Here is a 25,457-nt window from a genome sequence, read left to right as displayed (position 1 = left end):
TATATGGATTCTGAAATGCAAAACATATGCTGAACACCTAATTGGGCTGACAATGGCTCAAAAATATTAAAAGTTCCAAAAATCAGTTAATACGAAGTTTGCTGTCTGGGTATTTCACATTTATAAACTTGTGGTAGTCAGAAAATAGAGTTTATATTGATCTTTTAACTATTAGAATTGGTTACATCATGACAAATCAGTATCCTGCTGGAGATCTTTTAATGCATTTCTGTTTTCAAAGCAGAAAATACAACATGCTCTGCAATGTCCCTTCCATTATGAAGAAGAAAAATGATGCAAGGATGAACTGAAATTTTCATTGAATGCTTCTCCATGTAATCTTTGAAACTGAAAATCATGAAAAAGCCCAAAAGTAGTCACACATTTGCAGAAAGAGAGGCTAATTGTGACTGAAAAAAACCCCATAAATTGGTAGGAAGGTAAGAGCTGCCACTACTGCAGCTGGATGAAAGCTCCATGTAATTTATTGTCCTCAAAGTGTGGCCGGTTACATCGCTTAGGGAAAGAATTTCCTCTTTTAGTCTCCTATATCTTTTCTGGGATACACCCTCTTCTGCCAGTCAGCAAGTGGTTTAGGGACCGACCCCCTGAGCATCTGTGTGCATATGGGCCATTGCTTTAATAGCTGATAATGGACTATCTCACAGCTCATGAGGGGAATCTTGTTTTGAAGACATTCGTATTATGGTATCCTACTGCATTCTTCTGCCCCAGGTCCATGCTTTAACTGTGTGCTGTGTCAAGAAGTGGTTCTTTTTACTTGTTTTAAATCTGCTATCCGGTAGTTTTCTTGGCGGGAGGAAGGGAAGGAGGGAGGGCACCTTGTGTGTTTTTAGATTTTGAGAATATCAGTGAGCATTCACTTCTGGCTCACCCTCTCCTCACGATTAACGATTTAATAGATGCTACCAAAGGGATGGCCACCCTTCACAATCCACAAAACCCCTCCTGCGCCTGAGAGCCCCGGCGGCTGGCACGCGTGCCTCGGGAGCTGCGTGGCAGGGAGCTGGAGGAGCGGTTCGCAGCTAGGAAGAACAGCGGGCTCCCGCAGGGCTGCCGATGGCACAGCCACCGCCACAGCCATCGCCACAGCCACCGCCGCAGCCACCGCCGCAGCCACCGCTGGCTCGTGCCCTGCCTGCCCGAGGATTTAGCCAGCGGAGCAGTCCCACTGGGAGCACAGTGGGACCAGAAGTGCATTTGGTATGTGCCACCCTAGATTTGTATGGCTCTATAGCCTTTTTATCCCTTTCATTTCTGAAGAGCTTCCAAAAATTGCTCTGTCGTCTTGGCCAGTGCTGAACACAGCTCATAGTTTTGCAGAACTGCCCACAATGACTTCCAGGCCTTTTTTTATAGCTAGTATAGACCCTGTGACTGTGATGGCGAGTTTAGAGTTAGATCTCTCCCTGTTTTGTGCTTGCTGACAATGAATTTTATTTCCCTTCTGTCTCCTGCATATGTGAAACCTTGAATGGTACAGTCACAGGTATTACAGAGATTTTGATGTACTGTATGACAGGTTGGTTAAGACTGTGACAAAACTGGTAGAAACACTTCAAACTTCTATTATACGCATTTTCAAACTGTAAATACATTAAGATGCTTATTCTAAAACATTTTATTTCTTTACTTTCTGGCTGAAGTTTTGATGAAATTCTTCATGAGAATTTTTTAGAACAATAGTTCTTAGGACAAGTAAGTCCAATACAGAAGAGCTTTAAAGACATATATTATCTGTTAATTTCAGTGAATCAGAATTTTAGATCTTTTGATTATCTACTGTAATGTACATGAGCAGAATTTAAATCACCGACTCCAAAGTGAAAGGCTCTGATGAGCCTCAAAACTGAAAGTTTTTCAGTTACCCAGTTCCACAGATTTTAATAAAAGCAGTTGGTCTTGTTAAAATATTTATTTATGATCCACTATTACAACAGTTGAAACAACATTGACATCTGTTTCAACTTTTTTGATAGCAAAAATGGTGCATTACTATGCATGAATAACTCAGTGGCATGAGACACAGGTAACCAAAGGACAGCCTTTAGGTGTGTCAAACAAGTTATGACAACAACTGTGTAAAGTTTCCTTTGAGCTTGTTCAACCGAATGATTAACTGAAGAAAGTGCACTGTCACAGGTAACTACTATCTGGCAGTAAAGGAAGTTGTTCACTCATTTGTTAAAAAAGCCCAACTAATACCTAAAGTGCAAATATTGTGTATGTCAGTATTGCCAACAGATCCATGTGTTGTACTGATTATCCCCAAATCTAATCTTTTCTTACAGTTATAGAGGTAATTCTTGATATCTATCCCACTTTTGGCAAAAGTGGCAATGTAGGGGTAACACTTATACTTGTTTTCAGACAGAGGATTTATTTTTATCTCAAATTACGCTGCTTACACATGAATTAGATGCAACGAGCCTGGATTGCATTTGCTCATGTCCATCTTCATGACTTTCCAATTGCTGAGTTTACAAACTTCCATAAACCAAAGACTAATTCCTTATTCAAATCAGTAGTGTGAAGGCCTGGAAAGTTCAGGAATGAGGAAGAGCTTAAGAAGGTCCGAGACCTATAGAAAGTGGCTGAGGTCCTTCAGTAGGTGGCACACTTCCCTGTGGATCAGTTGTGAAGGAAGGTATTTGCAGGATGCTCGGGGCGCTGGCCTGTGGGAAGATTCCGGAGATGCAAAACCAGGAGGGCAACCAATGTGGTTGGGAAGGTTCCCATGGCATGTGCCAGAAGAGTAAAGGAGATGGGATAGTATGGCCAAATTCTAGGTAGCTGCAACTTAGTTAATGTCATTTTTCTTATCCAAAGTGCCCTCTGCCATTCTGAGATGCCAAGATATTCTCCCAACTCTGTTTTCAAGTTGTCATTACTAGGAGTGGTCTGCCCCTCTGTCTCCCTCCAGCCCGTACATGAAATTCTCTACACATAACGCACTTGAGGTTTCTTTGAATTGGAAGACAATGCAAAATTGTAAGTTGCCTATTTGAGAAGAATGCTAAACGAAAGGCTATCAGGTCTAATGGGAATATAAATAGGTAAGCTTTTAGAAAATTAAGTCACTTAATTGTTCAGGTTATATATAACTCAGAAGTTGCTAAATCACGCCATGTCTTTGGCAGGCTCTTACTTCAGCTCTTCCTAGAAAAAGTGGGGCAAGGAGAGGGAGAGAACCGAGTCTAGTATACAAAATACATAGGAGCTATTACTTTGTATTTAAAGAGAAATAACCAGTGCCTGATAACATGGCCCACTTGTTAGCAAGGCAAAATATTTTCTCAAAATGCCTAAAAGTAAGGGTCTTTCAAAAACATAATTGGGTTGTGATATTAAAAAGGGTGACCAAAGAGAATCTGGCTATAGCACTTACAGGGCTCATTTATCTCACAGGAGAAGTGCACGGAATCACTTGGCTGAGTTTCTGGTCAGCATTGTAGATTTTCCTATTCAGCTTGCTAATTAGCTGTGAAAAAATGGAAATGAGTAAAAATAATCAAATTTTATTTAAAAATCTTTTCCCAGAATTCATGGGCTTTAAAAAATGTTCCCATGAAAGGGCATAATTTCAGAAAATTCTGCCTTTTTCATTTTTCCCCCCTTCCAAGGTCAAGTGGTGACATGTTATTATCAAGCTGTTGATACACACAGCATGTTAGTTCTGCATCTGGAAATACTTTATGTGGAGAAAATCGCTTTCTTTTTTTTTTTTTTTTTGAGGGAAAGCTCAATATAGCAGAAAAATATTTTTCCTTCAGGAAATAGAGCTATTTGTTCATTACCAGGCAAATAGCACTCCCCTTCCTTTGGGCCCTCTGCCAGAGTTATTTACACACAGGCTTGTTCAAGCTAACCACCTTGGCTGCTTGCTCCTTTGCACCACTTGATACCATATGAGCTTGAAGCTGTTGTGGATACAGAAGTGCTTCACTGTGACTTCTTTGTGTTCTGTGGAGGAGTCACAGGCACACTCCCCTATGAAGAAAGATTGCCCTTGTTTACGTAGGAGAGCAGACAAACAAGATACAGCAGCCCGGATTCAAGGAACGCAGAGGAAGAGGTGTTGGGAGGGTGAATCGGCAATGTCTTTTTCTCTTTTCTCTTAAGATAAGATGGCACTTGAGCAAAATGAAAGCAATGCGTACAAATGGGAAAGTGGAATGCTGTGGCTGGAAATACGTTTTATGGCATTAAATGAATGATATGTGCAACTCATAGCTGCTACTTATCTCTGAGAAGAAGAGCTTGAGATGGTCAGTAGAAGGTAGGTATCTCTCAAAATAAAAATCCCCTCAGTTATCCGAATTAATACTGCTCTACAAGCTGATTTTGTGATGCGTTCGGCACCCAAAGTAAAGCGGAAGACAAATGCAGTCCTTTCAGGACTCTCACCAAGTCTTCCTATCTAGCTCAGTCTCCCTTCTCACCCTCCTTCCCAGCCCCAAAACCCCTGGGGGTGCCCCCTCAGGCTCTCCAGGAGTCCCTGAGGAGGGGCCAGTGGCAGGGACCCTCACCCTCGCCGGCCGTCCATCGTCCCAGCATCCAGCTCAGGGCCCTTCTCCCACTCATGAGGGGAGAAAGATCGGATCCTCCAAAGAGTCTTTTCTCCGTACAGAAGAGGGACTATGCCCCCCTTCCAGCATTGGAAAGCCAGCAATTTTACTGGTAAGTGTAAGGAGCACTGAGTGTAACTAGGGAGTGAGAAAAGGCAGTGGTGGGGGTGGAAGGGGCAAGGACAGCAAGAGACATAGCAGTCCAGGCAGTCGGGAGAAGGAGTGAAGGAAGAGGGAAGGAAGCTCCTACACAAATAAGCACGATGTGTTTTAAACAGCATTGATAGGAAACTATTAGTATTTGTTTATTTATGAGGAAGGCCATTCCCAGACAGAGTCCCATAGATTTTCTCACTTGATCAAACCTTAAGAAAGAGGATGCTAAACAGTGAAATAACACCACCAACGCTAATTTTAATTTGTGCTCCTGCCCTCTAGACTTTCAGAAAATTGGATACATTTGGTCCATTTTGCTTTACGCTACTCACAGTGAAATCAATAGATAGTATCAACCCCTTTATATAAAGGAATTGTCTCTTTTGGTGCGGCTGTATCTGTAACAACTTTGTGAAGAAATAGGTAAGAGCTTGTGGGTACAGGCTTAGGGACCATGTAATTTTTCCCAAAGTAAGAAAGGATGAATTGCTTTAAAATTGTTAGCTATTTTAGGAATGCTTATTTAAGATTTCAACTCAACTGTACTATTATAGAAAAATTATGTAATGCCTTCTATTATCTACTTTGGGAGCAGCACAGTTTACAAAACCAATGGATTCTGTATGATCTGAGATCAAACCAAGTTTTCAGAACAATTTATAGTGTTTAATAAACTGTGAACATTATTGCTGAATATTATCATTCAGTATTGCGCTTGCTAGTAGCAGCAGCTGTGATGGCCAAGGTGCTTTCCAAGCAGCAAGATTGACTTCTGATGAATCTGCAAAATCTGTACTTAAGTAACAGCTGTAAATCTCACACCTGAAAGCTCCCTTAGTTCCTTTCTCAGTTTAGTTAGAGTGATAGTTTTATTAAATGCTGGGTGTAAAAAAAAACTCTAGAGGGAAATGATAGGACGGTATGATGCAAGGATGTCATTATTAAGTTATGTTGTTGTCACAAGTAGGCGAGAGAAAGTGATTCACCTGTCTGCTGCCTCTCTGTGGAGTTACTGGCAGGAGTTTGTGAGGAAAACTACCCGGGCTTCCCAGCTGCGGTCCCTCTGCGGGACAGCGCTCCTGCCTCCTGCTCCCCGTGGGAGGGGAAAGGGGCATCGGTGGGGGACGAAGGTCAGTTTGCACTCAGTGACACTCATTCCCCTACAATGTTGCACAAAGGGGGAGTGGGCTGAAGGAACCACGCAAGGACCTCCCTGCCTCTTTGGCTGGCGGGGGTCTCCTCCAAGCTGGGGACTCTTGCAGTTGCGCAGCCTGTGAAAACCTGCTCCGGGGCTTGAGCCAAACGAGTGGTGTACGACAGCCCAGGTCTCTGAGCACATGTGTAGCTTCAGTCTCTTCCCTGGGACCGCTGAGGTGCCCAAGAGGTGTAGCTCCAGCACGTACCTTGTCGAGCCACAGCGAAGGAAGTGGCTGCAGCTCAGATCCTGCAATACTAAGAGAAAGCGAATGTGGGAAAGGACACAAAGTAAAACTTGTTGAGATAACCAACATAACTGGAAAAAGACCCTTGTTTTGAAAAGCATTACGGAGAGAACAGTTTTACTTTGTTTTGAGAATAATTGTCGATAAACACTTGATTTAAAATGATTTTGAACATTGAACCTCGTTGCAGTAGCTTGTGTCTCTGTGGCAATAAAAATGAACTTCTGAAGTCTTGTGAGAGGCAGAAGAGAAGCAGACAATGCTGGGCATACAGCAAGAAGTCAAATGTGCCGGTCCGGAGTCTGCAGCTTCCCAGAGGGGAAGATACTGGCAGCCGTCATCTGGGGGCAGAGGTAAACGCAGTTGCTGTGGAAAGCGGCAGGATGGGAAAACCTCGATTTAAAACAAATCCTAAGCATTGCCGTCTCCCATTGACTTATTCTGACACGACATCAAATAAAGATCACAAGCCCAAGGTCAATATGTTTACTCAGACAGAATAATTCCAGTCAAACGATAGCCAGTGTCAGGCATGACATTATCACTTACTGAAAACCAGGAAAACACGGACAGATGCTCACAGACTTGACAAGGAGCAAGCAACTCTTTGTTAGTTGTGGTTCAGTCCTCTCAGTATTGACCATGCCGGCAGGAGCAAGCCTTTTATGTGACAGAAGTCATCCGTTACTGTAAAATTATGATCACGCGAGATGCTCGTGCCCGTATCACTTGAGGTGAGTCCCAAGAAACCCAGAGACTCTCCTGCACCTCCTGCATCGAGCACGATGAAGCCCGGTGAACCTGACTCAGGGGCCACCAAAGTCTACAGGGGCCAAGCACCATCTTAGGATGACAGGATACTTATTAACAGATTCTGTAACCCCAAGCACTGAATCGTTATTAGTCCCTAAAACCTGCAGGATTGACTTAGAATTCTTAACTACTGAAATGATGAAAAAAATGGTTTTGTTTGCCCTGGCATCGGCAATCCATTTCAGGATTTGTGTGTACGCTCTTTCCTTTTCGTCCATGAGGCTGAGATTTTTTTCCTGATGTGAATCAAGGTAATAATCTCAGGTGCTAGTATGACTTCTGATGTCACGGTGACAACAGCGCTGCGACTCGGCATCCCTTCCAATCAACTGACGGTCGCCTTCAAATGCGGTTGAATGGCGTTCCCAAAAGAAAAGTGTTTTGCTCTGAAAATTAAACGAAGACCTGCTTTCAAGAGCCCAGCGTGCCCCTGTGCCACAGCGAAGCCAAACCGGGGGAAGCCGGAGCAGGGAGCCCCGCGCTGCCGGAGGGGCCGGGCGAGGGAACCAGCCGAGTGAACTTCGCCCTCCCAGCAGCCACGGGAAATCTAAGGAAGGCAAATGCTGTCCCGCATAACCTCGCTCGGGTTTAGCTAACCCAAAGCCGCTGCTAGCAGCAGGACCCAGGGCGGGCGTCGGTGCGGGACCTGGGCCGGCCCCTGGTGCAGCGACGGCTCCGACAGCCGGCGGTGGGTTCGCAGCCGCGGGAGAGCGCTGGGGTGCTCCCGGGAAGCGCTAGCACCGCCTCGCCCCGCCGAGAGGGAATTCCCCCTGCCGCGCCTCTGCCCCGGGGGCGGGCCGGCTCCGCGGCCGGCGGGGGTGGCGGCTGCTGCGGGACCGGCCCCGCCACCGGCCCCGGCCCGGCCCGGCCCGGCCCCGCCCCGCCGCCCGACGTTGCGGGCGCTCATTGGCTGCGGGCGGCCCCGTGCGCGGCGGCGGGGGGAGGTGGGGGCACGAGCCCCGGGCAGCCGTTAGCCGGCGTGAGGTGGCGGCGGCGGCGGCCCCCGGCGAGGGCAGCGCCGGCGGGGTCCCTGGCCCTGGGTCACCGCCGGCACCGTCCGTCCGACCTCCCGGTGGCACGGGCCGCTCTCGGGTTAGGCGCTTCGCCGCGGCGCTGGCGGCGAGAGGCTGTTGAAATAAATGCGTGACTCTGCGGCAGAGCCCGGGGCGGCTGGAGCGCCCTCGGCTGTGCCTGCCGCGGGCAGGCTCCCTGCCCTCCGGGGCGGCGGCGAGCCCCGCCGTGCCGGTGTGCCGTGCGGCCCCTTTTAAAGGGCTGGGTACGAGGTGGTGAGCGAGGGTCGGGGCGGCCGCCCGCCCGCCCGCCCAGCGAGCAGAGCCGTGCCCGGTTTCGGAGGCGCCTGCCGGGGCCGGGCGGGCGCTGCCGGCAGGCAGGTCGCGAAGCCGGGGCCGGCGGCCGGCACGGGGAGCCCTGGCGTTGTATTGTTCTCCTCGACAGATAACGAGCTCCTGCCCGGGCAAGAGCGGGGGGGCGGAGGGGCCGGGGGAGGAAAAAAAGGAAGCGGAGGGCGGGGAGGGGGCAGGAGGATCCCGCGTCCTCGGAGGAAATTCTCAGGCCGGGAGGACGCGCGGCTGGTGCGCGGCAAGTCGGGACCGGCTCTCCTGGGAGTTCCCTCGGCGGGGAGGGGGAGGGGGAGCGGCGGTCTCCGCCGGCGGGGAGAGGCCGCGGCTTCGCCCTCCGAAGCCCTGCCTCCCGCCGCCTGCCTCCCGCCGCCTGCCTCCCGCCTCCCCTCCGCCTGCACGGCGCACCTCTCCCCTCGCCGCCTCGCGCGCGCACACACGCAGGGCGGGCAGCGCCCATCACCCCGCGGCCGGGCGCTGCCGGTCGCGCCCCGCTCGCTCCCCGCCGGCGCGCGGGGGGACCCGGTGACGTCACGGGCGGCGCGCTCCCCGCGCTCGCTCCGCGCTCGCCGCCCTGTAACTTCTGTTCTGGGAAGTGGTGCCAGGAATAGCCCGGCAGATCCGCCCGCAGCGCAGAGCGCTCCCTCCCGCCTCGGCCAGGGCGGGCTGCGGCTCCCGGGCCTCCGCCTCTCCCCCGTGCAACACCAGCCCCTCCGCCACTGTCAGGGTGATGGTGATGGTCCCTTCCAAAAAGAGGGAGAGAAATGACCTGCCTTAAGATCAGTGCGTGAAGCGGGCGCCCCTCGGCCGCTGGAATATCTGTCTGTCTTTATATATAAAGAAGCACCGCGAGCCACCTCACTCCAGGCAAGCCCTTAGCAAAGGAGCAACAAGAGCGCCCGGCGGGATCAGCAGCAGCAGCAGCAGCAGCAGCAGCAAGGGCACCGGCAGGGCTCCCCTCCTTCCTCCTCGGTGACTTTCCAGGTGAGCAGCAGCGGCTGCTGCGGGCAGCCCCCTCCTCCCTGCCCGCCGCCTGCCCGCCGCTCGCCCCCTGTCACCGGCACCAGCTGACAGCCGCGCCGAGCCGCCGGCGGGGGGCGGCTGCCGGCGGCGGGGCGCACTCCGGCGGCGGGGCTCGGGTGCGGGGCGCCGCGGGGCTGGGTTTCGGGCCGCGGCAGAGAGGGCGCTTGCCGAGCGGGGGGTCTGACGCCAGCGCTCCGAGTGCCGCCCGAGCAGCTGGCGGCGCGGCCGCCGCCGGGCGCCCCCCGGCCCTGGGGCTGCAGGGGTGAATGGAGGGCAGGCGGCGGGAGGCGCGGGGGAAAGCCGGCGGGGCTGTAAAACCGCCGGACCGGTAAGTCACCTCTGTGGCGGCGGCTCTGGGCGCTGGCAGTCGCCGGCACCGTCCCCGGGGCACGGCGGCCGGCGGCCCTTCCCCCGGCCCGGCCCGGCCCGGCCCGGCGCCCCGCCGAGCCGGCGCAGGAGGGGGCCGGGGCCGGGGACAGGCCTTTGTCGGTGACACGCCGTTAGGAAATGCGGGGAATACCCAGCTTGTAAGTGTATGCAGATGAGGAGCAGGCTGCCTTGCGTAATCCCCTCCTGTGGCGGGGAATGGGCACGGTCACCGCCGGGGAGAGGCGCCCGCGGGGGGGCCGCCCCGACGGGGCTCTCTCCGCGGCCTCCGGCGCCCTGCGGGGGGGCCAGCCGGCGGGGGGGGGGGGAGCGCCCGGGGCCACCCGGCGCGGCGGCGGCGGCGCCGGGGGGAACGGGGCGGGTTCCGGCTGCCGGCACGTCCCCGCGGGGGGCGCCGGGGGGTCGGCGGGCACAGGGGGCGTGCGTGTGTGCGGGGAGACCCGCCGCCGTGCCGGGGGTGCGTCCGTCTGTGGGAGTGCGTGTGTGCGCTGCGCCGCGGTGACTGTTCCCTGAAGTGGGTGGGACGTTGGCCCGTTCCGGGAATGTTCCATGACGTGTAAGCGCCACAGGAAGGGGGTTAACGAGGGGCTCGGCCGGGGCCGCCGCCGCCGCGGCCGGCCCTCCCTGCCTGCCTCCCCCCGCCCTCCGGCGGGGCTGCCGCGGGGGCGGCCGCGGGCGGGGGCCGGCGGCGCGGGGGCTGCCGGGGGCACGGTCCCTTATGTAACACGGGTACGTGTGCGGCCGGCGGTGATTATGTAAGCGGCACGTCCGCGCCTGTCGCACAGGATACCTCACGCCGGCACCGCGCCGCGCGGCGGGAGGCAGGCGGGACGGCGGGCGGGGGCGCCGCGGGCTGCCTCTGTGTGTCCCCGCCGTTGGGGGAAGCGGCGCGGGGAGGGGAAAGCCCCGGCTTAGCCCGGGCGATGCCCCGCACCTCCTCAGCCCGCCCCGACCGCCCTTCCCCTCGGTGAGAGGGGGCCCGGAGGGGAGGGGAGGGAGGTGATGCCTCCGCTTTAGGTGGTGCCCTGAAGAGCTCCGACCCGCGGGGGGGGAAGCCTGCGGGAGGCCCCGCCGCCTCAGCCCGCCTGGCCCGGGGTCTCGGCCGGCCGCCGGCGAGCCCGCCTTGTCTCCGCGGGCAGGCGGCCGGGGCTCGCCCCAGGACAGCGATAAAAGTCCTCCGAGCTTAATTTCCCAGAAAAAGAGTTCTCTGTTTTTCTTATTAGTTGGCAGTGATGGTCAAACGGTATTTTGAGGTGGCCTTTTTTTTCCTTCGTATGGCAATGCAGAAATTAAACTTCTACTCAGACATTAAAGGTTTTTTAATTACAATAATTCTTAAATACCCTTTTAAATTAATAGAAATACTAATGAGTTTCGGCAGAAATATTTTGCTAAATAATTTCCCTTCTCTCATTTTAAAATGAAGTCAACTTTAATATAAAGCCTGTCTGGTTTTGTACGTTATTAAATAATACAGAAAACCTTCTATGCCTACTTAGTCAAGAGTGTTACTTCCCCCCCCCCCCATAAGTCTATACTGTGAATTATTACGGAAGGAGTAAATCAAGCGGTTGGGGTGGCAAAAGCAGACCATTAATCGATAGGTCTGTGTTACTCTGCTCCATGGAGCTGTGCGTGCAGACGGTACCTTCTGTTCCGTGTCTCTGCAGCTCCTGTGCAGCACAAGGGGGCTCCGGTCATCATTATCATTCTGGGGACACCAAGTAATTACAGTAATTACTAAATTGAAAGAACTACTGGTCTAACAAGGTACAGATTCAGTGGGCCCAGTTTTTAAATTCTGTTGTTGTTGTGCATCGCCACTGACTACCAGAGGAATTTGATCCTCAGGTTATGAGGACGCAGTGCAGAATCCTCAGTATTTTGATAGTGAAAATGATACGCAGACATGCTAAAAAAGTGCATCTGTTTTTAAAGATAGGAGAGCCTCTGCCTGTTAGGTTTGCAGCATGTGGACATATTTAGATAGATGCACTGTAACCTGGGAGTTATATTTATTTACAGTTAGATGTTAAATCTTTCTATATCCTTCCGGTCAGGAGATATTTCTAAAAATTCAGGTATGAATTACTTCAAACTTTCTTCATCAATTTTTTGCTTTGCCTCATTTTTAAAAAAAAAATTGTTAGTGCTGTGGATTAGGCTGAGAGGGTTTTTTCCATGCGAGTTCTAAAAAGTTACTACTGTCATCTGTAAATACATATAAGGTTACTGTGGTTTTCAGCTGTGCAAAGGCAGCAGTGGTATGGTACAGTCAGGGTGTCATTACTTTTGTTGATAGAACAATCCAAATTTTTAATGTTTTATAGGCTATTGTGTTGACATTATTTTCCAATGGCAATTTGGCATAGCAGGCATATACATCCTGGCTGAGGTGGCATGTTAAAACACCACTGCTATGGATAAGAATAAAACTGAGCAGCACTTGTCCCAAAGCACAAATGTAGAGGACTTTTAATTGTGTATCTGAGTCCAATTGTGTGGCAACAGTGCAGAACACTTCTTCACAAAGGCAGATTTTTAGATTCTCAAGTGACTAGATTGCCTCATATGTGAGATCTGTTTACAAACCTTCTTGTTACTATGAAGACAAAACAGAGAGCCATATGCATTCATGTGGTCCTTGCTGAATAATGGTACATGTGTTTGGCAGTATATCATGTTTAGTTTATGTGGTGGCACCCTACAAGGCCATTCTGTTTTGACTTTTAACTGTTTCTAATACCATTGGCTGGACTCAGTTATATGAGTAAACTTACATGACTAAACTGTTTGTAACTAAGCTGGAAGTTTTAAAAGGAGGACATTTATTGTTGAGCATTTTGCCAAACTTCTTTGTTTATTCATTTATTTAGGTGCTTGTTTTTAAAATAATTAAGGTGAATTGGAATTAAACAAAAGTGAAAGTAAGGAGTACCATTTTGCATTGTCCCTCTCCTCATCGTTTTGAGTCATCAGCAGGGGCAGTTACTGTTACTACTTTTGAAATTTAACCATATCGGGTAAGGTAGTGGGAATATAGGAGCTGTGTGTCTGACAGAAGTGGTTTACTTAGCAAAATACTGCAATACTTACCATCAAAGAGAAAAATGCTTGCTATTTAAGAGTATTACTGTAAAGTGTACAGGTCACAGTTATGTGACTTGTATTATGAAATATGGCAAGCTATCTTTCAAATTTGAGTATGGTGGGGTTTTGTAATAAGCTGTGGTCTGTTATACTGATAGCTGTCCATCCAGCTCTGTAAGTAAAGCTCAGCAAGTACTACCTCAATGTAGTTCTCACTTGATTCTGCATAAGAATTCCAGGTAAACTGACAGAGCTGAGAACTAACTTTCTCTGCCTGTCTTGGGTCCTAACATAAATCAGGACCAGCAAAAGTTGGTTCTTCATGTCAATAGCCTTCATACAGGGTAAAGAGAGGAAAATGTTTTATCCATCTGACCTCAATCATTGAGAAGAGGTGAACCTGACAGGGTGTGGTTTTAAATTATTGGTCCTCCTAGCAGGAGGAATACATAATTACTATTAGATCTGATGTGTTAAAGTCTTCAGCAAGAGTTAATTGCTAATACTCTTGGGAGCTCCACAGAAGTGTTGAGTGCAGAGGCTGCATACCTTTGTTATTTGAAAAAGGTCCGATAAGTTATGAGGAAATTGCTTTGAAAATTCTTTTATTTAAAGAGGCAGGTTATTTTTTCTTAACAGATTTCTTAAACAGCATCTCTGAAGTAGTATGTTGCAGATTAAAATAAGTATTTTTGAAGTTATTTTTGTCCTGTAATTCAACTGTTTTTTTTTTTCTTCAGTAGAAGGAACTATCTTAGCAGTTCCTGAAGAAGTGAAGAAAGAGCAAGGGGAAGCGTAAACTAGATGGAAAATGGAGAATAGTATTTTTCACATTTCAATCAGTAACTTTGGATGCTACATTTAATTAAAGTAGCACAGAATTATCACAGAAGAATGAAAGTTTCAAGCCGGCTGTGCCATTTTAATAGGAAATAGCAGCTTTGTACAGTTTTGTTTCTCTTCTTGGGGCTTAAACATTTTTTTTATAAGACTTTGCAACAACTGTTCAATTTCAGCAGGAAATATTAAAAAGCAATTCAGTGAGGCCATATTTTTCATTCTCAAGTGAAATTAGGACTTGCAAAAGTGCTGGTCTGACAGCCTGAGAGCAACAATCCATTGTAACTAGAATTATTAGAAGGTTTTTCCATGATAACCAACTAGCGAGCCCCTACTTGGACCTTAAGAAATCGTCAGTGAATTTAAAGAAGATATTAATCTCTGGAAACATCTGATTTTGGGGTTTTTTACAGAAATAGCAAGTGGGAGCCACCACATACCTCTTATTTTAGCATTCTGAACTTTTGTTCATAAATTGAACAGTTGACTTTACCCTAACCACTCATTTATAGTAGGTTGCCCCCAGTAAGATTTGTCCCCAGAAATCTCTCTCACAAAGCTGTGAGCATGGAAAAGGGGTGAGAGGGTATGGGTATGGGTAGGGGAAACAATCTGGTGCAGTGTTTCCAAATCCCCAATGTGAAATAATCAGAAGACATACAAGTATATGCAGCTTTGCCTGTCAAATTAAAAGTCCCTTGCCTTTTTTTTTTATTGTCTTGTGATTAATTTCTCACCATCATTAATACAGTCTAAACATAAGAGTTTCTTCTTGCTCTGAGGAAATTTTGTGGGTTCTGGGTGCTTATTTTCATTTGTCTTTCAGGCACATTTTGTACATCTGCAAAACGGTCACTCTCTGTTCTCTGCATGCCAGGGTACTAGCAACAGAGTGTGGACCTCAACTGTTTATGGTCACAACATTGCTTGTGTTTCTGTATTTCCTTGTTCTGCCCTGGGCATGCCTCTTTCACTGTTTCTTGAAACTCAATATTGCCTTTTACTTTTTCATAGATTTATATGTGAGTAAGCAAAAACCTATACGTCTTTTTTTCCTCCACTTTCTCTGGATGGGGGTCTCAGGGCATACCTACCAAATAATGTACCACTGAGATGGTAGTATTCTTAAAGTAATACAGTGTACCAATGTGGACGTAATTATCTGATATAAATTCCTCCGGTACATGGTTACAGTGATATGACTAGTTTGCATAGTGATTATATCCATTTTTCTGGGTTTGTTTATGCACATTCTACGTCTGTCAGAGTAGACTTGGTCTCAACAGAAAAGTTCTTTCTAAAAATGACATGGAAACCATAAGTAATGTAATAATGTAGTTGGTAACGGGTTTATGGCCACTTCATGCACACATGGGGTTGTTTTGTTGCACCTCAATTTGTATTTAACAGAGAATTATTTTATTGTTTTGTTTTTTCTTGTGATGGACAATTGTGTCCTAATACGCTTACAGAGTCTGAAAAATGCAACTCTAATATACAAGAAATTTCAGCCTGCACAAAAAAAATTGTAAAGAATATTTCTGTTCTTAAAAATGTAAGTTCAGTTCATTGCAGCTTAAGTAAGTTGTAATAAACTGCTGCAGTTCTGGCTAAAATCTCTGATTTATGTAAGCTACCAAAGGGGGAAAAAAAGGATGTACAGTATTTTTTGAAAGGCATGCTTTAACTGCTGCTCTGTCTTACAGGAAGAACTCAAGGTTTGATTGCTACAGAAAGTTTCTCTTTTAGATAGTGGTTTATCAGAAATTCCATACAAAGGAAAGCAGTTAGGTAATTCGCATGTATAGTTCAGTTTAATAGAAAAGTGAAAACCAGAGGAGCTAAAGGGAATTGAAATCACAGTGTCAGGCGACATTTTGAAGGTAATGCTGTAAAGTAGAGTTTGACCCTCTTCATAAGAAAACGCTCCTGAAAAAACAAACCCCAGATTATTTTCTGTAATTTATAGTGAAGTTTGGAGTTTTTTGGCTACAGAGGTTAGTATTGCTGCTGCTGGCCTGGCTGGGCTAACTTAATCCTCCCTGCCTCCCCAAACCCTAGAGGTGTGCCTGGAATTTTCCTCTGCTGGGCTTGGTGGTGGACTGTCAGAGCTTGGGTGCACTCCTTATCAAGTGATTTATGAATATGGAGTAATACTGGATGTTTTCTAATAAGCAATTTAAAAAGCTGAAAGAAATGTCCAGTTGCACATTGTAGGACATGATATAATCTCAGAGAATTTAGTAGAGCAGAATGCTTAATTTTGTTGAAATAATATTATTTAATGAGCAGTTTTCCCATAGAGTAATATCTGTGCTTAGGCAGAAAGGAGCTTTATGTTTAAAAAAATCTAACATGACAGGATCAGGATTATCAAGAGTTAGTCTTATTAGACAGTGGGGTGTTCTTGCATATTGTTTTTTTTTTTTAAATAAAATAAATGGCCCAATCTCTGTATTTATGTATTTTGTATTTGTGGTTTGCATTAAAACAAAACACGTGTAGTGTGTCAAGAAAGACTAGCGTGAAATAATAACAGGGGTTACCCTTCCTTGACAACAAGACGTGGCACTATTTAGATAGAACAAAAACTATTTAGTTTAGACCAAAGTCAGTATTCAACAGAGACTAAGTTGCTGGCATCTATTAACAGTCTTCATAGGTCATTGTAGTTCATTTCAAGTGTAGTCTGTTCACAAAAGTCCTAAAAGTATGTGGAGTTTTATGTTCCTTGTCTTTCAAAGACAGCTAAAATAGTTCAGTTAGCTGGAAAACATACCTTTATTTGCTCTAACTGTTGTCAATTTATGTGGGGTTTGAAAGTGATTTTATTTCTTTCTGTACAAGCATTAGTAATGAAAAAGAGATGCTCTAGGGAGTAATGCAGGCCCCTGGTTAACTGACGTTTGTGTATGCTGACAGGGTTTAACAGAGTCCTCTGTGACACCTGTGAACACTGATTCATCTTTAGAGTTGAATTTCTAAAACTATTTTGTTAACGTTATAGAAGAGAGAATTGAGTACAATTCATGGTCTTCTGTAACAATAGAGATAGACTAGTTTTGACTGTTTCCCATTTAAAATCAGTTATGTTTATGAACACAGTTTCTGAAGCTGCTTATGAAAGGTTTTTGCCCTTCATTTGTCTGAGATAAAGTAGTTCTTTAGTGAAAAAGATATTTGTCTTTGGCTGGACATTCATAGACTCCTACAACCAGATTCCCTATCCTGTTTAAGTCAATAAAAGTTTCCACACTTTGGTAAAGGTAGGATTTAACTATGAACATGGAGACCATAAAGTTGGACATCTCGATGCTGTGTGATATGGTAGTCTATTTTGATCACCAGGAGAGGTCGTGATACTAGGCTCTTAGGGTAAAGAGATTTTGCTTTAAAATCTCAGCAAAGCTATGTGAATGTAATTTCTTCCAACATTCCTAGGAAAATTGTGTCAAACAGAACTTGCAGCCTGTTCCAGTATTTTGTGCTTGGTCCTACAATACTTGTAAAATTCCTCTAAAAGTTAGTGGGTATTTTCACAGTGCTGCTTGGCTAGAATCTTTGTTTTCTTAAGGCTTAAATAATAGGTAAACTGCATGTATTTAATTTGGTGAGGTACAGCTGAATTTTGATACAGGCTTAGCAAGATGTTACTAATACATCTGGAGAAATCTGAGATACGTGTAAGGGTAGGAGTCATTTATATAATATGCTTCAGTAGGAAATGATGTTAGTGAAATGATGCTAGTGATGTTAGCATGATGTTAGTGAAATACAAACTCATAGGAAGGTGTTTGTTTTAGAGCTAGAGTGATGCCAAATACAGTGTTGCTACCTCTGTGGTAGGTTGGTATGGTGGCAAAACGTTGGGATGGAGAGGGCAATAAAGTTACTCTAGTAAGTTATCTGTCACGTTTGATACATGTCATGTATTTTTTAGTTTTTTAATCTCTGATTTACTTCATTACTAATTAAAAAAATGCACAAATTGTACTCATCTTTGACCTAGTTTATCGTAGTGGGTAATGTTAATTATTGGTGAAAAACTTCAGAATCAGCCATGCATTAGGAAAACTACTACATAATTTGGAGTAATTAGTAGGGCAGTTCTGAGTCAGCTGTGTTTTTGTGAAGGAGTAAGGTTGTAAGTTGGAACTGATATACGGTAGTATGAAGGTTCCCATAGCACCTTTCTTTGGTCTGATTTGTTATTGACAGGACTTTGATCTGTGAAATGTCAAGAGACAAAAGGATGACATACAGTACCTTCATTTTCTCTGCTTTGTTTTTAGCTCAGCTCACTAATAGTTGAAAACTGTTACCATATAGCTCTTCAGTGATTCCATTAGTGATCTCTTTGTGGACAAAAATTCGTCACTCTGTATGTTCCTTTTATGAACAGGCTTGGCAGAGAGGTGAGAAAGTAATAGGCAGGGAAATAGAAGCATATCAGATCCTCCAAAACTTCTCTTTTGGAGCAAGGACAAGGTGCATTTATACAGCACCTTGGAAACGCTTGTTTTGCTTCTGGGTTGTACAGATTTCAGCATCCAGAGTTGATGAACCTGAACCTTTCATGATGGCACGTTGGCCCGGACACATTCACTTGTAAAAGATAAGTGTACAAGGAGAAGAACCTCTGATTTAGTTTTGGTCTGTGTCCTCTGTGTGATGCTTTATAGTGGTGTGTCTGGGGTCTTTGCTTGTTCTTCTGTAGTAACGGTGAAGTAGCTTTCAGTAGATATACCCTGACTTTCCTTCCCTTGCTCCCCAGATCACCCTCTGCATGGCAGGAAAGAGAAAGACACACAGGACGATGGAGTTCCTTTACGCACACCTCTCCCAAGCTTCAGTGCAGCATATTTTCCACAAATGGAGTGACTATGAGATAAACCTTCTAATTTTCTTTCTCTTTCTCTCTCACAGCCTTAGTAATTAAAGAAGAAAATGAGGATGCTAAATATACATTTTTGGGTGTATGCTGGTTGAGAATGAGGCCTAGAGGGGAAAATAAATAAGATGGGGAGGGGAGGTTTGAATGTGACTGACAGTGGATTATAATTGCCTACAAGAAGTTATTGTTATCAGATCAAGTCTCACTGTAACATTAAGTTCTCAACCTAAGGAATTTTAGCACTACAGCCTTTAATATCCCTGTCCAGTTGCAAGTCGAACAAGCATGTCTTGATGAGCAACTAAGATCCAATAGAAGGCACCATCTTGGATACAGTGGTAGCATCCTCTAACTTCCATTGTTTGACATCTCCACAATTTACACACAGAATGCAGTCTTGCTCAATGCTTGCAGGTATTTCTCTTTACATTTGCTTATGCACTGTTTTGTTTTAATTCAGTCGCGCTATCATTTGATCCTGGTCAATAGTTCAACCCACTTAACTAGCAAGCAGGAGAATAAATGAAACCGATTTTGACTAACTGTCAGTCAAATGGGTTGTCTGGCAAGCCAAGAATATGATAAATAGATTTTGTGGCTATTTACAGACTTGCACACTAGAAAACAGAGCGCCGTGCTTCCCAGTTTCATTTCATAATTCAGACAGTGTCACATCCAGATGATGGGATTACACCTGTGTGTTCATCTCAGCCAAAAATGCATTTTTTGGCTCCTGCTTTGATGTTTTCCCATAAAAATAAACAGATTACACCAGAAAATTAAGGGCTTTTGCTGTATTGTGTGAAGAAATATTTAAGCATGCATGTATAAGTACACTCATGTACCTTTATGTGATCATAGCTTTTGCCTCCAGTCATGTTCTGTTTCCTTCACAGTACAGTATACCTGGAATAACTTCATGAGAGCTCGTGGTTGCAGGTCTGGCTTGTTTGTCGCTGAGAGGAAGATTTGTCCTAGATTTAATGTAGGTTCAACTTCTGCTATTATTTAAATAACAAAGAATATATTTTAAATAAATAAACTTATTTGCATTATTTATGTGTGAGTATTAGCATTTATTTCACAAGTCTGTATATAGATGCATATACACAGCCACATTTTGTTAAACAGGTAAAAAGTCATATTAGTTCTCTATGATGAACTGCTGTGGTTTCACTTTGGTGCAATGGGTATCAGAATCTGCCCAGGTGATCTTTCTGAAGTGTCATTCACTGTTCCTCGTACAATGCTGATATGATGATGCCAGCAGAGTCAGTAACTGAGCGTGGCCCATTTTATTGCCTGTGACTGATTCAGCCAAGGTCATGTCTTATTGGACCCTGAAGATGTTTGCCTTCTAAGTTGAAGCACTTTGAATTCCTTTTATATCTTCTTGTTTCTGAAGGACATAATCGTATCACTCTAGTCAGAAGGTTAAAGAATTGTTTCTGAGGCCCTGTCATTGGTGGTGCACGACAGTCAACTTGTGCGTGGTGCTCATTAACCCTCGCTCCTCTGGTAGGACACTGACTTCAGCACCATGGCTGAACTAGTGGTGCCAGGTCTCATATGACTGTAGAGATATGACCAGAAAGTCAATCCATGAACAGACTACCTGTGTAAATAGGTTACGTAAATTAAAGATACCATAAAAAACACTTGCATCATGCCAACGCTTGTTACCGTGTTGCTTGACTTTCTCTGTTGTCAAGTGCAAAACCATCTTGCCCTCATCTCACACTTTTCTAATCAGTGCCCCACAGCTGAGAAGATGGCACCAAACTGTGCTCGGCACAGCTTGTGTTACTGTGTGAACTGCCTCGTCTCATGTGAATAAAATGAAAACTCTTGTCATTTTTGATCAAATCCTGACTTCAATAAAAGTGCAGAATGGCACGTTGTTACTGGTTTTTTTCACGAGGCTGGGATTTTACCATCAGTCCTGTCGACAGGACTTGTACTGCTGAAATGGTGCTCCTCGTGACTGTCTCAGCCTATAAATGGAAACCTCCAGCACGCGAGGTTTGCTTTTCATTGGATATAGTAACACTAGGCGAGAATATTGGAAAAACTGTCTACGTGGAAACAGCCTCTGGATACTTCAGGCAGAGAAGATATAAAACAAAGGGCACTCTCAACAGAAATGATTGTTACATTGCCAGATGGTATAAGGTAATTTGGAAAGAAAGAGTAAAGATATATTATCTACCCCAAGGTGCTTTCATTGTGATTTGAATATAAAATGCGTGAAGTCTTAGGTACAAGTGTTGGAACTGACAGTGGCTTAGAGCTGTGGTTTTAGCTTTTTTTTTTTGTAGTTATAACCCATCTGAGAAAGGAACTTGGTGGGTTCCTGAGGGCATCGTAGTTCCAGCAGAGTTTGTGAGCTTGGAGCCTGGACTGTACCTTACCTGTCCTGTACGCTTGTTTCCCCAATGAGATCCCATTATCTGGGTTTGGAACTGCTTGTTAAGATGTGAGAAATTTGCATTTCATTTCAGTTTGTGCATGATGTAATTTTGGTTTTTTTTTTTTTTTAATTTTTTTATTTTAATAAGGTCTGATACCTTCTTGTTTCAAGTTGCATAATTTCAGAGATTTTTTTTTCCTGCTTCAGCATGGTTCAGCATAAAAAAACACACGAAAACAATATTTACAATAGGCTTGCAAGGTTCTAGTACAATGTTTCATTCTAGCGTAACCTACCTGTCCTATGTATCTAGTCCTCCATCTGAAGCCCAGTAGCACGGAGTTGAATTGGCTTATCACTGATAACTGGGTTTCTCTTTGCACTCTTCCATTTTTAGATGTAATTTTGAAAGAATCTTGCACCTGATGGGTTGATTAGAGGGGAGATGAGCTATTTTCTTTTTTTAAATACTACAAACAAAATAAAAAAGGAAGAGGAAAAAGCCCAGATCAACCAAAGCTTATGACATGATTTTAGAATGCATAACCTTGGGCAAAAAGGGCCAGTTATTGGAGTAGTTCTTGAGTAACCTAATTGTTTGATAAGGATCCTTGCCTGTTTAAGTTGTTGTTGGTTGTTGGAAACATTCCATTTCTAAATTTGTGCCTTACTGCATACCCTGAGGTATGTGTACAACCCACTGTAATTGCACAGTTTATTATTTTATTAATGAGAGCTATGATAATGTGTTGGCTCATGAATTCCCTCCAGTCCAGGTACGGTCTCCTAATTGCCCAGGGTTCTGTGATTCCATCGTTTGTTCCGGGGATGGTGATGGAGAGCAAATCAAAGCCTTTACAAGCATGGTTTAAAGAACTCAGACCTTGCCCTAAAGCCTGTATTTGATGTGATATTGCAACCAAAGGCTGGAAAGGTAGGATACCTTTTTAACACACACCTAATGAATAATAATAGAAGCGGCAGAAGTAAATTCTTACTACATAATCCTGAGTACCTGAGACTTTGCCAGCTGGAAGGAGAGGGACGCATACCTTAATTGGCCTTCCTAACCGTAGCGGAGCACCCCTTAGTAATTCTTTGATCTGGGTCTCTCCTCCCTGCCTCTTTGCCCGAGTGGCTGGAAGACTGGCAGTTCATTTGCTGTAAGGCTCACAACAGTGAGCAAGCATCTGGCATGCAACAGCAGCTCCTATTTTTAATGAGCCTCTGGGATAGCAGGCATACTAGGGTGCCCATTCCCATGTTCCAGAAGCTATTTCTGTGTGCAGATACTAGATTTGTAGTACAAGAGCAGGGAGCAGCATCAGTGGAGGTGTGGTCTGCGGAGGAGTTGGGGAAATCCAGTTTACTGTGTCTGTAACTCTGGAGACAAAACTTTCCCGTAAAAAGCCATGGCAAAACACCACAACCTCAAACAACTAGCACTTGCTCCTCGGCGCTGCCCAGCTTTACTGGTACGCTGTAAACCTCTGACCCTGGGCTTGCAGAACCGGGGAGCTCTCTGAGGACATCGTGGCAGCCCGGGTCCCCCCAGCCTGCGGGACGGGGGGATGGTGGGTTCCCACTGAGTGCATCGCAGGCTGCCTCCTTACTGCGGTGGCTGGTACGGTTTTCCGCAGCTTCTGAAACTGCTCATTACAGCGCCTGGCTCTTCTACAAGGGCTTTTCATAGCTGCAGCCCCTGTGGCTTGCTGCAGCATGGTTTTCTGGTGGAACAGATGGTATATTACGTAGAAAGTTACTGTATTTTTGTATCACTGATTTTTATTTATTTATTTTGCTGTTTGTGTCCCTTTTTTTTTGAAGTGGGCATATAGCAGAAGTGCAGAATTTGGAATTGATACTGGATTTGCCTTTGGTATATTAATCTTTATATTTCTGTATGTGTGCAGTATTTTACACTGAGTAGTGTGTGCTTTCTGAAGTGTTAGTGAGCACATTTTTGTCACTTGAATTGAAATTAGTTCAAAATACTTTAAGGGAAACAAGCCTATGAAAGAAGATCTTTGAAGGGAAAAGTAAATGTCTTCTTAAACAAGCTTTGTACTCACTGGAGTACAGTTTCGTTTTTAAGTCAGTTTAGATGTGTTTTCTGTATCTAATCTTTGTTTTTTTAATTGATATCATCTGGTCAATTTGAGTGAAAATGCTATTCCCATAAGAAAAATATTTATTCTAAATATTATTGTTGCCTAGGATCTTGCTGAATTCATGAGATACAGAAGCAGTCAAGCTGATTTAATATTTTTAACATTTTTATAGTGTTTTCTCATTGTTTCCATGAAAGCAATTTCAGTAAATATTTCAGCAATTGCTTTTGGTTTCTTGAAATTAGGTTACCTATTGTTGAAAACTGCAGGTTCTTAAACATGGGTTTCAGATCTGCTTTGTCTTGATTAGGCATTTGAAATAAAACATAAATACTTGAGCAAGCCCCAAAACAAGTGCTTGCCTTTCTCCCCCAAGTAGTTTCCAGGACTTAATGTGTTTTGTCCAAAGAATTCCCACAAGTTGTTATTTATAAAAGATAGTTACAATCACAGGGTTTTGGTTCCACTTAGCCAAATCACTTTCATATATTAACTTTTTTTTTTAATGTGTATATATATTATTATATACACACACACATACGTATATTTTATATTTATATACTCACACATACACAAGTGTATGTGCATATGTATACACACACAGCACACACACACATATACACTCTCGCACTATATGCGTACGGACACTCGCACACACCTGAAACATATGGGATCATCCCATTTGAAATGTAAGGTTTATATTTTCATGCCAAACCTGATCCTTACCACATAATTGCAGTAGTGTTTTTCTCTTTGCAATTTAGCCTTTTATCCAGTAGCTTCTGAACGTCCAGGGAGGCTGTGCGTCCTCGTGCCTGGGGACCCCCTGAGGTATGTGGGGGGAGAGACCAGCGCTGGTGGCGGAGTCCTCCCGGGGCAGGAGAGCACGGCGCGGGGCAGCGGGGTGCGGTAGATGAGGAGACAGGAATTTCTGAGGAATTTCTGATTGCCACCACTTCGCTGGTGGTGGGATTGTGTCCTTCAGCGGAGGGCAGTCTCTCATGCTGCATCCTGCGTACCTGCCATGTTTAGGCTGGGTACCAGGTTCACAGTGAAAAACAAGCCCCCCGCTTCTGTTTTCTGCCACGTGTATTTTGAAGATAAATAATTACCTGCTATCAGGTGTTCGGCAGCTTGGACCTTGTCATCTGTATTTGCCTTGTTTTCCTCATAAACGTGGCACAGGATATTTTCATTATCTGTTTATAGGATTGCTTGAGAGAATTCCCTTAGTGATGAGACAGTTCAACAAAAAATCTCAAGATAATGGCTTTTCCACTTGCACTTCTCAAACGTTCCTTCAAATGGAAGGGAAGGAATTATAAAAACCATGTACATAGTTTAAATTCCCGAGTGATACAATATAGTGACTTTGTTCTAAGGTGCACTGAACAGGGTAAAAGTATAACTGAGTCTGTGGGAATCTGTAAAGGTGTTAAATTTTTTGTAGGTAGCCAACTTTGTTTAAGAGTTGTTTTCCATATGTATTTGCACTTACCGCAACCAACTTCTATTTTGGAGTGGAAAAGCACGTGTTTTCATCAGCATACCAAGGGCACTGACAGTGAGGGCAGTTCACAGTTTGCATCTGTCCCTTTGCTTTAAGTTTCGAACTTTAAATTAAAAAAGACACCACCACAGATAAAGGTCTTTTTAAAATATTAGGGTCATATTTGGATACAAAGTATACTGCAGAGAACATAGGGTACTTTCTCACCTCAAACCATGGTAGAGATGGTTTAATACCATTCTTCAACTAATGGAACAGTAAGATGTAATTACCTGAAGATGAACTCTGAGGACGTGGATGGGTGTGTGAAAATATTGCTTGTTCCTTATTATATTCTTGGCTCTTTAACAGACTATTGCAACGGGCAGAGTGCCTATTGCAATGAAGAATGCCTATTGCAATACTGTGTGCCGGTGCTGAATGGCTACACAGCCTGGCCACATGCTGCTGTTGTGCCGTGCGGCAATTGTCTCAGCATGGTCAACAGTACAAATTGTGGGTGCATTTCTTTAATTCTCGGATATGGGGCTAAAAATAGTTGAGCAAGCTTATTTTGAGTGAGGGTGGTACTTTATGGTCAGATTTCAGAAAATCGAATGGCTCTCTTATGTGTTGTTTAGGATGCTGTGCACAGTGGAAGCATTCTTACAGTACTTTGAAGGTTTCGTCCCCTTTTTCCTTCTCTCAGGAGAACGTCGCTACTTACACCCATTGCTGTGTATGATATGGGCTGGATTCTGATCCAGCACCCACATTTTTAAGGGCCAGATTCTGATCACTTTACTCTGATTGAACTAATCCAGACTGTCTTTGCTAAAATAAATGCTTCTTTGT

General features: G+C 45.1%; 2 protein-coding genes across 8 annotated transcripts in view; one reads left to right on the top strand and one right to left on the bottom strand.

The window, feature by feature from the left end:
• Positions 1-1,955: 1,955 nt before the first annotated feature.
• Positions 1,956-25,457, bottom strand: part of LOC142407548 (uncharacterized) — a 63,642-nt gene continuing 40,140 nt past the window's right edge. Inside the window, exons 2-4 of the mRNA XM_075497170.1 lie at positions 8,940-9,101; positions 6,368-8,567; positions 1,956-6,197 (exon numbers count right to left, since the gene is read on the bottom strand). Of these exons, the coding sequence (XP_075353285.1) occupies positions 7,735-8,567; positions 8,940-9,101 (995 nt within the window). The 3' untranslated portion in view covers positions 1,956-6,197; positions 6,368-7,734. The remainder of the gene's footprint in view (positions 6,198-6,367; positions 8,568-8,939; positions 9,102-25,457) is intronic.
• The window catches only part of HIVEP2 (HIVEP zinc finger 2), a 144,754-nt gene continuing 127,935 nt past the window's right edge, over positions 8,639-25,457 (top strand). For 2 of the 7 annotated variants that reach the window (XM_075498861.1, XM_075498863.1), the window contains exons 1-3: positions 8,639-9,342; positions 18,473-19,006; positions 19,489-19,577. The gene's annotated coding sequence lies outside the window, so the exon portion shown is untranslated. Of the gene's footprint in view, positions 9,343-9,556; positions 9,710-15,170; positions 15,254-18,472; positions 19,007-19,488; positions 19,578-25,457 lie in introns of those variants that run through there. The other 5 variants (XM_075498862.1, XM_075498864.1, XM_075498867.1 and 2 more) reach the window with 4 other exon arrangements.

This window comes from Mycteria americana, chromosome 3, assembly GCF_035582795.1.
Source record: "Mycteria americana isolate JAX WOST 10 ecotype Jacksonville Zoo and Gardens chromosome 3, USCA_MyAme_1.0, whole genome shotgun sequence".
NCBI lineage: Eukaryota > Metazoa > Chordata > Aves > Ciconiiformes > Ciconiidae > Mycteria > Mycteria americana.
Note: the sequence above shows the minus strand (reverse complement) of the source record. Positions and strands in the feature narration are given on the sequence as shown.